Source organism: Rhinopithecus bieti, unplaced genomic scaffold (genome assembly GCF_001698545.2).
Source record: "Rhinopithecus bieti isolate Rb0 unplaced genomic scaffold, ASM169854v2 scaffold_5994, whole genome shotgun sequence".
In the NCBI taxonomy this organism is placed as follows: Eukaryota; Metazoa; Chordata; class Mammalia; order Primates; family Cercopithecidae; genus Rhinopithecus; species Rhinopithecus bieti.
In genome coordinates this window covers 82,681-94,265 of record NW_016804891.1, presented here as the reverse complement: position 1 = coordinate 94,265, position 11,585 = coordinate 82,681, and the positions used below count along the sequence as shown (strand labels likewise).

Below are 11,585 nucleotides of genomic sequence, written 5' to 3'. Positions count from 1 at the left end.
GAATCCACATGATTCCCCCCATGTTTTGTGGGTAAAGAGACCCTACAGAACTCTAAATCTCCCCAGTTTATACTTGTTGCTGGGCTCCGTCATTCTAGTCAGAATCTGGGAGGATGCCACCATACGTAGAGGAGGCCATGAGGGTTTCCCCTCTAACATTCTGTAGATATGATTTGTTTATTGTGTGTACTGTGAGCACCTGACTCTGAGTAGAATTGAGGCCCAGGGATTGTCATCTGCTTTGTTTATGAAATTATGCCAAGCCACAAGAAGGATGATGCACAAATGAGGTGTTTTGTATGTATGTGTTGAATGAGTGAACCCCAACCATTGGAGAACCCCAATGAGCCTCTCTAGATGTCTGAGTGGGCCTGTGGCTCCTTTTTCAGCACCAAGCGACCCCTCTTCTGTGACAAGGAGAAAGTCCAGCCAGAAGGAATCTCAGACATCCTTTACCAATGCCATCACGGACTTGCTTTCTATGTGCCTTTCCAAACAGCAAGAGATATGGGCCATTGTGGCAGAATGCTGAGAGCTGCTTCAGTGAGGGGGAAGAGAAAAGTAGTAAACATGAATCACAGCACCCACAGCAGATTGTCCAGAGTTTTAGGCTCTAGGGACCCTTTTGTTTGCCATGTCTTAGGTCATTCAATCCCTACAAGAACCCTGTGAGGTTCATCTTCTCACTACTCCTTGTTCCAGAGGAGCCAACAGAGGCTCCAAGAGCTGCATCTTCAAGACACAGCCAGTAGGGGACAGAGGGACCTCGGTGCCTTGGAGGAGATGGACACTCACCTTCTAACCAGTAGTTCCAAAAAGTATGGCATGGTGATAAAGTCCCAGGAGGGACCCAGGCAGGTGGCACAAGAGGAGATGGGTTTAGTTAGAAAGGCTGGAACCAGGGACTCCAAAAGCTTCTCCCTTGTGCTGGGCTGGAAAGTTGGCATCCTGCAGATCTCATTTTCATACTGGGGGACAAGGAGGGACATGGGAGTCAGTGGTAACACCATGAACCACCAGACGATCGGGATGTGGAACTCACATCTAGAAGAACCAACCCTTCAGGGACTTGTGTGTGTGGAGAAAACCTGGGTGCCCATGGTGAAAAGGGTTCTAGGCTTTCAAGGTAAAATTGCATGTGAGGATGGAGAAGGAGAAAATGATTCATGCCTCCAAGGCATCGGCATGGTGAATGTCAGCTGTGGGGCAACAGCACCCTCTATATCAACAGCCTGCATGAAGAGCATCATCCCTGCAATCCTCAAAAATCACCCTCATGGTGGAGAAGAGGAGATGCGGGCTTTTGGATGTCAAATGCTTGCTCAGCAGCACCCGGGTCAGAAGAGAGCACCTTCCACAGGGAGGACTGGATGAAATTCCCTCTACGCCACCTGAGGCTCTACTTCTGATATGGAGGGGAAAGGCCTGGGGAGGTCTTGTCCTCTCCTCATTTTAGTGACAGTACGTAGGACAAGACGCTCTAGAAGAACCCTTTGACTTAAAGGGATGTGATTGTTTTTGTTCTTTAACATCAACATGAGTCTGGAGAAACAACTACGTCCATCCCAGCCCTGGCCAAGGGGAAAATGCCGGAAGACTCCAGGGTGGGAGGAAGCTCACCCCAAGGCCCAGGATCTGCCAGGCGACTCGTGGAAGAGAAAACGCAGGCAGGTATTGAAACGGGGAAAGGTTACTCAAATGTAGGTTTGAAACTGGAAATGAAACAAGGTGATTTTCTCTGCCACACAGACAGCAGATTGGCACAAAGTTAAGAGCACGTTAGTTTTCAGGGGAGGATGTGTTCAGAGAAGCAGGTACCTTCAGAGGCTGCTGGTGACCCTGTGAACAGCTGGAGCCCTTTTGGAAAGTCAACTGGCTACACCTGTTGAAACTTGGTATCTGCACATCCTTTCACGCAGATATCCCTTTCCCGGGTGTGTGTCTTCTGCAGGGGATTTGTATATTTTATGGGTTGAATTGTGTCCCCTCTCCCAAATGTAACTGTTTCTATTCTAAACCCCAAAAACTCAGAATGTGACTGTGTTTGGACACAGAGTTCTCCAAGAGGCAATTCAGGTGAAGTGAGTTCATTAGGGTGTCCCCTAATTTAATATGCCTAGGGTTCTTACAAGGAGAGGTGGTCAGCGCACAGAGAAGTTCAAGAGAAGACCCTGTGCTGACCAAGATAGAAATCAGCCATCTCCAAGGCAAGGAGAGAGGCCCAGAGAAACCACCCCAGGCTGACAGCTTGACGTTGGGCTTCCAGTCTCCAGAATTGTGAGGAACCAGATTTCTGTGGTTAAGCCCTTCAGTCAGCGTGCATGTTATGGTAGCCCTGGGAAACTGCTCCAGCCTATTAGGACACACACAGTATTATGCTCCCTGCAGAAAGGCTGCCTAGAAAGGAAATTTTATCATGACAGGCTCCACCGGCACTGAGAGGCTGACCTGTGGTGAAACATGGCCTCCCTTAAGGAATATTACAGTGACATGCGAGGGTGCAGCTCCTACCTTGTGCGCCTGCAGGGATGAGTTCTCTGAGATGACACTTTAAACACAGATGCATAGAGTAGCTTCACCTTCTTTTGTTGTAATCACCCCCCCCCCCCAACAAGTTGTTTGTGTAGAAGTGTTGAATTTTAAGTCCTGGAGGAGGTCTGGCAGGGCAGGGGAGCTGCCTGTTGCCGGAGATACACTTAGGGTGGGGAGTTAAAATGATAACAGTATGAGGACGTTGCTACAGTGTTACCATTGTACTCAATTCTTGTAGCAACATGTTGAGATACTCCTGGCATAGCAGAAAGTGAAAACAGAAGGATTTTCTCTGACCTTTCTCTGATAGGTGAAAGGGAATTTGCTGGTAACCAAGTTGCCACTGGGGACTAACAGTAGTCAGATTCCTTTGGGAGAGGACAGAGGCTCACTCAAGTGGGAAAGCCCTAGGACAGAGCCTAGGGAGTCCCCATATTCGTGTCTGAATCCTGGGCCCACCCTGGTTTTTTCGAGTCCCTGTCTGTGGAGACCCTTCTGTGCCCAATCTCACCCCAGACCAGCACTGGCCGTGGTTGGTATCAGGGGGCCCCTGCCCTTCTTTGAAGAAGATGGAGAAATGGAATCCATCCAACAGCTCCTGCTTGATCTGCTGTGTGCAGCTCTGCAAAGAGAGTGCCCGAGAACCTGGTGAAGAGGTGTCAGTGGCCTGTCTGGCTGATCCCATAGTGGGACACCCCCATTAGAACTCCTCCCTGGTGCCCTCTTCCCCAACAGGATTTGGCACTTGGGAGCTTCTGCATAGACCTCCAGCCAGAGCAGGTTGAGGTCTCCGACAGATGAAGCTTGAGGTCTTGGGATGATTCAGATCTGAGCAGACAAACTGTGTCCTTGGCATTCACCTTCCCATCCTGAAGGCACGGCCTGGGCTGTGAACCTGACATACTGATCAGGCTCCAAACCCCCGACAACCTACCTGCTCCTGTCCAGGGGGGCCCCTCTTCTCCTGTTTCCCCCAAACACATGTGGAGGGCCTCAGCACTGCCCTAATGGGCACAGTTGAGGCCTGGCCTGGACGGGCCTGCCCTGGGCCCTGTGTTACCTGTGGGTGCCTTCTGGTAAAGGGCCAGAGGCATCGAGGGTGAGGGTTGAACCAATGTCTATATTCTCGGGAAACAGTCTCATTTTGGCCTCTTCTGTGACGAGGAGGTTGGCAGCAAGTCGGGACACAGCAGGAGAACATGTTGTTCTCTCGAGTGTCGACTACCAATTAAGCTGGAAATGAGGCTGTCTCTAGAATGTGGGTGCCTAGTTACCAGAATTCTAGGTTCTGTTGGGGATCTGTCAGCAAGGAAGTGAGGTCACATCTTGTAGGTTCCATCCTGTAAGCTCCTCCTTTCCATAAGACCTACTCAAAGGCCTCTCTGGGCTTCTGGCCACTCACCCTCCCCGATCAACTCCTTACCTTTCACCATTATGCCAAAGTGTGCCCCTTCAGCACCTTGGGAAGATCTGGATGTAACCAGGGCCCAGGTTTGAGGAGACAGTGCTGGGTCAAACAACCTTTATCCTAGCAGTTGTGAGACCCTAGAGAACTCCTTTGATGTTTTGGGGCCTCCCCAGCGTGCACAATGGGGGTTATGCTTGCATCTCAAATGATCCTCCCTCCTCAGCGCCCCTAGTGACTGGAACCACAGGCATGCGTCACCATACCTGGCTAATATTTAAACTTTTTGTAGAGACTGGGTCTCACTGTGTTGCCTAGGCTGGTCTTGAACTCCTGGGCTCAAGTGATCCTCCTGCCTTGACCTCCGAAACTGTTGGGATTACAGACCTGAGCTGCCATGCCCAGCCTGGTTCAATTTCATTATACATACATACATACATACATACATACATACATACATACATTTATTTACTGATTTGAGATAGGGTCTCACTCTGTCACCCATGCTGGAGTGCAGTGGCATGATCTCAGCTCACTGAAACCTCCACCTCCCAGGTTCACACCATTCTCCTGTCTCAGCCTCCTGAGTAGCTGGGAATACAGGAACCTGCTACCATGCCCAGCTCATTTTTTGTATTTTTCGTAGAAATGGGGTTTCACTGTATTAGCCAGGATGGTCTAGATCTCCTGACCTTGTGATCTGTCTGGCCTCAACCTCCCAAAGTGTTGGTATTACAGGCGTGAGCCACCACTCCTGGCCATGTTTTTTTTTTTTAAACCTCCTTTTTTATTCTGGGTTAGATCATTCCCTGGCTGTCTTTACCCTAGCATCAGTGAGTCCTGCAGTCACTACAGCCCCTGTGAGGTCAGATATTTTCATCACCATCAAGTGGATCTTTATTTTTTATCTAACATTTGCAATTCTGCCAGTTCTGATTCTTAAATTCTCTTTGCCTTGAATTCCAGGATCCATCTCTGATGTTCAGTGAAGACTACTAGAACTGTCTGCTAGGGCAGTACCATCTAGGTCTGGATCAAACATGCAGAAAATACGTGGTTGGAGAACTCATCTGGAATTTTGCCAATTTCATGACTAATCAGTGTAAGTGGCAGTTTGGCTCATGGGATGAGGTACCCGTCCTCAGTTTTTCAGGTTGCCTTGCTCTTTCTGGATATTTTGGTTGTAAGAATATTGGAAACAAAGTGAGGAAGCTGGTTTAATCCATGTAGGTCATGCTGAGGATTTTCTAGGTAAAGGAAGTTGTGCTTAGGAAGTAGGAAAGCAGTCAGGCCCCCGCTTCCCAAATACAGTCAAAAAGCAAACAGGACAGTCTCCTATGGTGAGATGGAAATGGCTAGCTTGCCCTTTTTTTGTCTATTTCATAGTCAAGGAGGAAGGAAAAACTGGACCTCATTAGGGATTTACTTTTGGGATACACTGATTATTCCAGAGGAAGGTACAAAGCCTGAGAAGCCTAAGGTATTTCAGTGTGTTTTGTATTACTCACTTGCAAAAGCAGGCTCATCAAACACAGGTGAGTTTCAATGCATCTTGAATATGGCAACATTTAAAAATCTTCAGACTGGGCATGGTGACTCATGCCTGTAATCTCAGCACTTTGGGAGGCCAAGGTGGGAGGATCCCTTGAAGCCAGGAGTTTGAGACCAGCCTGTTAAGCAGAGCAAGACCCCATCTCTAAAATAAATAGGCACATTAGCTGGGTGTGGTGGTGTGTTCCTGTAGTTCCAGGTGCTTGGGAGGCTGAGGCAGGCAGATCGCCTGAGCACAGGAGTTGGGGCTTGCAGTGATCTGTGATTGCACCACTGCATCTGAACCTGGGTGACAGAGTGACACCTGTCTTAAAAAAAAAAAAAAAGGGTCTTCAAAGACCAGAAGATCTGTGCTGTTACGTTGGGTGACTGAGAGGCTGCCAAGTTTGCAATGAATGTTTCCCATTTCTTCTTAGTTTATGGACTTACCATCGTTGGCAGTTTGGTGGGTTGGAGAAGGATATGGTGATGGCAGGAGTTACAATACATTACTTATAGGGAAAGACAGGCTTTTGAAAGGTTAAAGCTTAAAAGTGAGAATGGAAAAAGGATGAGTGAATGAACAAGATGAGGTGAGAGGGAAGAGGTAAAGGGAAAAGGAGAACAAGAAGCTCTTCTCTGCGTGGCACCTGGGATGAATGGTTTCTGGAGACATCCCTGATGGCAATTTTGTGGAGAGGTGCAAAGATTTCTGTGGTAAGAAATGAGCTGTAGGCCCAGCGCAGTGGCTGACAGCTGTAATCCCAGCACTTTGGGAGGCCAAGGAGGGCGGACCACCTGAGGTCAGGAGTTCAAGACCAGCCTGGCCAACATGGAGAAACCTTGTCTCTACTAAAAATATAAAAATTAGCCGGGTGTGGTGACAAGGGCCTGTAATCCCAGCTCCTCGGCAGGCTAAAGCATGAGAATCACTTGAACCCGGGCGGTGGAGGTTGCAGTGAGGGAAGATCACGCCATTGCACTCCAGCCTGGGCAACAAGAGTGAAATTGCATTTCAAGGAAAACAAAACAAAACAAAAAACACCAAGGGGGCAATCCCAGCACTGTGGGAAGTGGTGGTGGACAGATCACGAGGTCAGGAGTTTGAGACCAGCCTAGCCAACATGGTGAAACCCCGTCTCTACTAAAAGTACAAAACTTGACTTGGTATGGTGGCGGGCGCTGGTAATCCCAGACACTTGGGAGGCTTGAACCCAGGAGGTGGAGGTTGCAGTGAGCCGAGATCACACCACTGCACTCCAGCCTGGGCAACAGAGCAAGACTTCACATCAAAAAGAAAATAAAATAAAATGAAGTGAAGAAGGAGGAGGAGGAAGAGGAAGAAAAAGAAGAAGAAATAGCTAGGTGTGTTGGCTCAGGCCTGTAATCCCAGCAATTTGGGAGGCAGAGGAAGAGCAGGAGGAGGAAAGGAAGAAAAGGAAACAGCCAGGTCAGTCGTGGTGGCTGGTGCTGTAAGGAGGAGGAGGAGGAGGAGGAAAAAGAAATGGAGGAGGAGGAGGAAAAAGAAATGGAGGAGGAGGAGAAGGAAACAAACAGCCAGGCCTTGTGTAGTGGCTCATGCCTATGAGGAGGAAGAGAGGGAGGAAAAAGAAATGGAGAAGGAGGAGGAAAAAGAAATGGAGGAAGAAAAGAAAAGGAGGAGGAAAAAGAAATGAAGGAGGGGGAGGAGGAGGATAAAGAAACAGGAGGAGGAGGAGTTGAAGGAGGAGGAGGAGGTGGAGTTGGAGGAGGAGGAGGAGGATTTGGAAGAGGAGGAGGAGTTGGAGGAGAAGGAGTAGTTGGAATAGGAGGATGAGGAGGAATTGGAGGAGGAGGACTTGGAGGAGGAGGAGGAGTTGAGGGGGAAGAGGAGTTGGAGGAAGAGGAGGAGTTGCAGGAGGAGGATGAGTTGGAGGAGAAGGATGAGGAGGAATTGGAGGAGGAGGAGGTGGTGGCATTACAGGTGTGAGCCACTGAGCCTGGCTGGAAATCACATCTCATCATGAGATTTGGACAGTATATACCCGAACCACATTAGCCTTCAAGGGAAATTCTGGGCACCTAGCTATTCTTGAGAAGTAAATTAGCAACTAGGTAAGAAGAAGGTAGTAATTGGCTGGGTGCAGTGGCTCACACCTGTAATCCCAGCACTTCAGGAGGTCGAGACAGATAGATCAACTGAGGTCAGGAGTTCCAGGTCAGTCTGGCTAACATGGTGAAATCCCATGTCTACTGAAAATACAAAAATTAGCTGGCTGTGATAACAGATGCCTGTTATCCCAGCTACTGAGGAGGCTGAGGCAGGAGGATTGCTTGAACCCGGGAGGTGGATGGTGCAGTGGGCTTAGATTGGGCCACTGCTCTCCAGCCTGGGAGACAGAGCGAGACTCCCTCTCAAAAAAAAAAAAAGAAAAGAAAAGAAAAAAGAAAAGAAAAGAAAAGGTAATAATAGCTCAGAACAATAGCTGCCCAAGTCGGTTAGGGCCACAAGATATTTGATCCCCTATAGAAAATAAAGATAACATATTGACAAATGTCCCTAAGTTGTTTTTCGGAAGTGCAGATCTCCACCGGATGAAAAATGGTGACAGCTTTCCCTTCCACCTCAGATAAGGGTCAACCGAGGACTGAACTCTCACTGGTGTTCTTTGTTCCAAATTTCTTCCTGAGGGGCCTGGAGGGAATCACACTCACAGGCAAAAACTTAACACCCCTTCTGCTGACCCCAAGGTTTTAGATAAAGCTTTGCTTTCTTGCCAACTGTAAACTGAAGAAATATTTGAATTGGCCAGGTGTGGTGGCTCACGCCTGTAATCCCAGGACTTTGGGAGGCCGAGGCGGGCGGATCACCTGAGGTCAGGACTTCAAGGCCAGCCTGTTTAACATAGTGAAACCCTGTCTCTGTTAAAAATACAAAAATTAGCTGCGTGTGGTGGTGAGCACCTGTAATCCCAGCTACTCAGGAGGCTGAGGCAGGACAATCACTTGAACCAGGGAGGTGGAGGTTGCAGTGAGCTGAGATCGGGCCACTGCACTCCAGCCTGGGTGACAGAGCAAGACTCAAAAAACAAAGAAAAAAAAAAGGAAGGCATCTTCTCTGGCACCCTTTAGTCTTATTTTCTTTCTTTGCTTTTCTTTTTTTGTTTGTTTGTTTGAGATGTGTTCTCGCTCTGTCACCTGGGCTGGAGTGCAGTGGCACAATCTTGGCTCACTGCAACCTCTACTTCCTGGGCTTCATCAATGCTCCTGCCTTAGCCTCTCATGTAACTGGGATGATAGGTGGGTGCACACCACCGGCGTAATTTTTTTTTGTTTGTTTTTTTGCATTTCTTGTAGAGACCCTGGTCTCATTATATTGTCCAGGCTGGTCACAAACTCCCGGGCTCAAGTCATCCTCCTGCCTCTACCTCCCAAAGTGCTGGAATTACAGGTGTGAGCCACTAATCCCATCCTGAATTACTGATTTTTACATACTGTATAAACTTTTGCATCCTACCTGTTCTTACTTTTGTTAAATGTGGCCTAAAGCTGCCTCATAAACAGTGAACTATATCCTAATTTAAGCATGTAAGCATTTCACCAAAGGAATATACAAGTAAAATTTTAAAGAAAGAAAATAAGAAAAAAACCATAAACATTTGGGGAAAAGCCTTTAGGCCTTGTCAGTTTCTAGAATGTATTGATTTTCACTATGCTGGGGACTCCATTTCCAGTATTAAGGTCCATTCTCAGAAGGTGGATTTGGCGAGGATGAGAAAAGGGGTGGGGGAGTAATCGTACAAACAATTGTGTCCAGTCCAGGTTCCGAGGACCAGAGGGACCCCTCTGTATGGCAGAGGCACTCGACAGCCGTAACTGATGTGTACCCACAGAATGACTTTATGGTGAAAGAAGAAAGTGTGTTCAGAGCCCCAAGCTAAGGAATCAGGTGTGGCAAGATCCTGAAAGGATGCCAACCTGTGAAACTCTGAGTCAAGAGGTCAAGCTGGGCACTTGGTTTCTCAGGTCCACCGTTTGGCCCTCTTCTAAGCTGTACTTTCCTTCTTTCCTTTACTTCCTGTTCTAAAGTTTTTAATAACCATTTTTTAATACTATCTCACTCTATAGCCCAAGCTGCAGTGCAGTGGCTCAATCTCAGCTCACTGCAACCTCCACCTCCCAGGTTCAAGAGATTCTCCTCCCTCAGCCTCCTGAGTAGCTGGGATTACAGACACTCACCATCACGCCCAGCTAAGTTTTGTATTTTTAGTAGAGACATGGTTTCACCATGTTGGCCAGGCTGGTCTCGAACTCCTGATCTCAGGTGATCCACCCGACTCAGCCTTCCAAAGCACTGGGATTACAGGCATGAGCCACCACGCCCGTTCCTGGCCTGCTTTTTAATAAAATTTTACTCCTGCTCTGCAACTTGCCTCTATCTGGTTTCTACCTTATGACCCTCAGTCAAATTCTTTCTTCTGAGGAGGCAAGAATTGAGGTTGTTTCAGTTGTGTATGGATTCATCAGTGGGAACTAGGATACCTTCCACCAGTAACAGGTCAAGGATGCTAAGTGAAAATGTTATGGAAGCTGCATGCTTTTTACAAATGTAGTGGTTCTCATGTCCAGCCACAGCCACTGCACCTGTGTGGAAGTCCCCTTAATAAACCTATGTCTCTTTTACTGTCTCCAGATCTCTTCCTCTACCCTTCCACATGGTGCCTTCCCTACTGGAGTAAAGTGGGATCCCGTAGGGCACCTTCTCCCTGAAAATTATTATTATTATTTTTTTGAGATAGATTCTTGCTCTGTCACCCAGGTTGGACTGCAGTGGTGTGACCTTGGCTCACTGCAACCTTCGCCTCCTGGGTTCAAGTGATTCTTCAGCCTCAGCCTCCTGAGTAGCTGGGATTACAGGCGCCTGCTATCATGCCTGGCTCCGTTTTTTTTATTTTTATCTTTTTTTTAGTATTTTCAGTAGAGAGGGGGTTTCGCCATGTTGGCCAGGCTGGTCTCGAAATCCTGGCCTCAAGTGATCCGCCCACCTAAGCGTCCCAAAGTGCTGGGATTACAGGCGTGAGCCACTGCACTTGGCCTCTCTCCCTGTGTCTTCATGTATCTTAAAAGCTAAGAAGGAGCTCCTGTCCCCTTGGTTAGGGTCGGGATCCCAGAGGTCCAGTGTCAAGGCTACGAACGCCTCCCAAGGAGGTGCATCCCTGCAAGAGGCTGCATCCAGCAGTCATGGAAGAGGCTCCCCTGGGGCCTGCTCCAATTCCCGCTGGGGAAATCAAGTGGAGGTGCCCCTTGAAGAAAGGGTGAGGCCACCAATCTCAGGGGTTCTGTCCTGGCCTGCCGCCCTGGATCGTCCAGCCTCTGCTGGGATGGAGAGCAGACGACGCCCTTCTTGGCTGGAGCTGAGGATGGGGGTCCCGCTTCCCCAAAGGCCTAGCCCTGGATTCCAGCCACAGTTCCTATTGGGCAGCGCCTGGCCCCGCCCCGCCCCTACAGGCCTGGCACTTGCCCTTAACAAACATGGCGCTGACGGCCTCACGCGCCTCACGCCGCAGGCGCGTCACGCGACAGGCCCGCAAGGCTTCCAGCGCGCCGCTCTCATCCCCTCAGACTGGCTGCCAAGACAGGGAGCGGGAAGTATGACCTGACTAGTGGCGGTGTCCTGGGCGGCTCTGGGGCCGCTGTTATGTGGCTGCCCGCAGGCGCTGCTGGGCTGGATGCTGTACACCAGGGAGAGCGCGTCGCGGGAGCGCAAGGAGCTCCATGGCCTCTGAAGCTTCCAAGCCGACTTCTCGGAAAACCGACGCCTGGGCTTCCAGGAGCAGAGGTACCGGCGACCGTTGCGAGAGGCGCCCGGAAGCCCGGCGTTGGGAATGGCGTAAGCCCCGGTGCCCTGCACCGTCCTTCACCTGAGTGCCCCGGAGCTGGGGGCCCGGAGGAGGTTAAAGGTCAACGGGCTTGGGGGCGCGGGGTTGGAGGACGGGGGTACCGGGGGGAATAGGGGGACCCGGAGGGCCAGGGCGAAGGAGGAGGGAGGAGGAGGAAGCGCTCCTGTCCAGCAGCGTCCGGAGGCGAAGGCTGAGCCCGGGCAGTGTCCTTTCTAATTTTTTTTTTTTTTTTTTTTTTT

At 49.5% G+C, this 11,585-nt stretch overlaps 1 protein-coding gene and 1 pseudogene across 1 annotated transcript; one reads left to right on the top strand and one right to left on the bottom strand.

Moving 5' to 3' along the window:
- Positions 1-795: 795 nt before the first annotated feature.
- On the bottom strand, positions 796-3,754 carry LOC108528763 (ral guanine nucleotide dissociation stimulator-like; the record flags this gene model as incomplete). The annotated part of the gene is made up of 3 exons (XM_017870744.1): positions 3,593-3,754; positions 3,044-3,154; positions 796-968 (listed from the first exon to the last, which is right to left on the bottom strand). Coding segments are annotated over exons 1-3 (425 nt in total), but the record flags the coding sequence as incomplete, so codon positions are not given.
- A 2,372-nt stretch (positions 3,755-6,126) lies between these two features.
- Positions 6,127-11,585, top strand: part of LOC108528762 (beta-glucuronidase-like) — a 13,946-nt pseudogene continuing 8,487 nt past the window's right edge.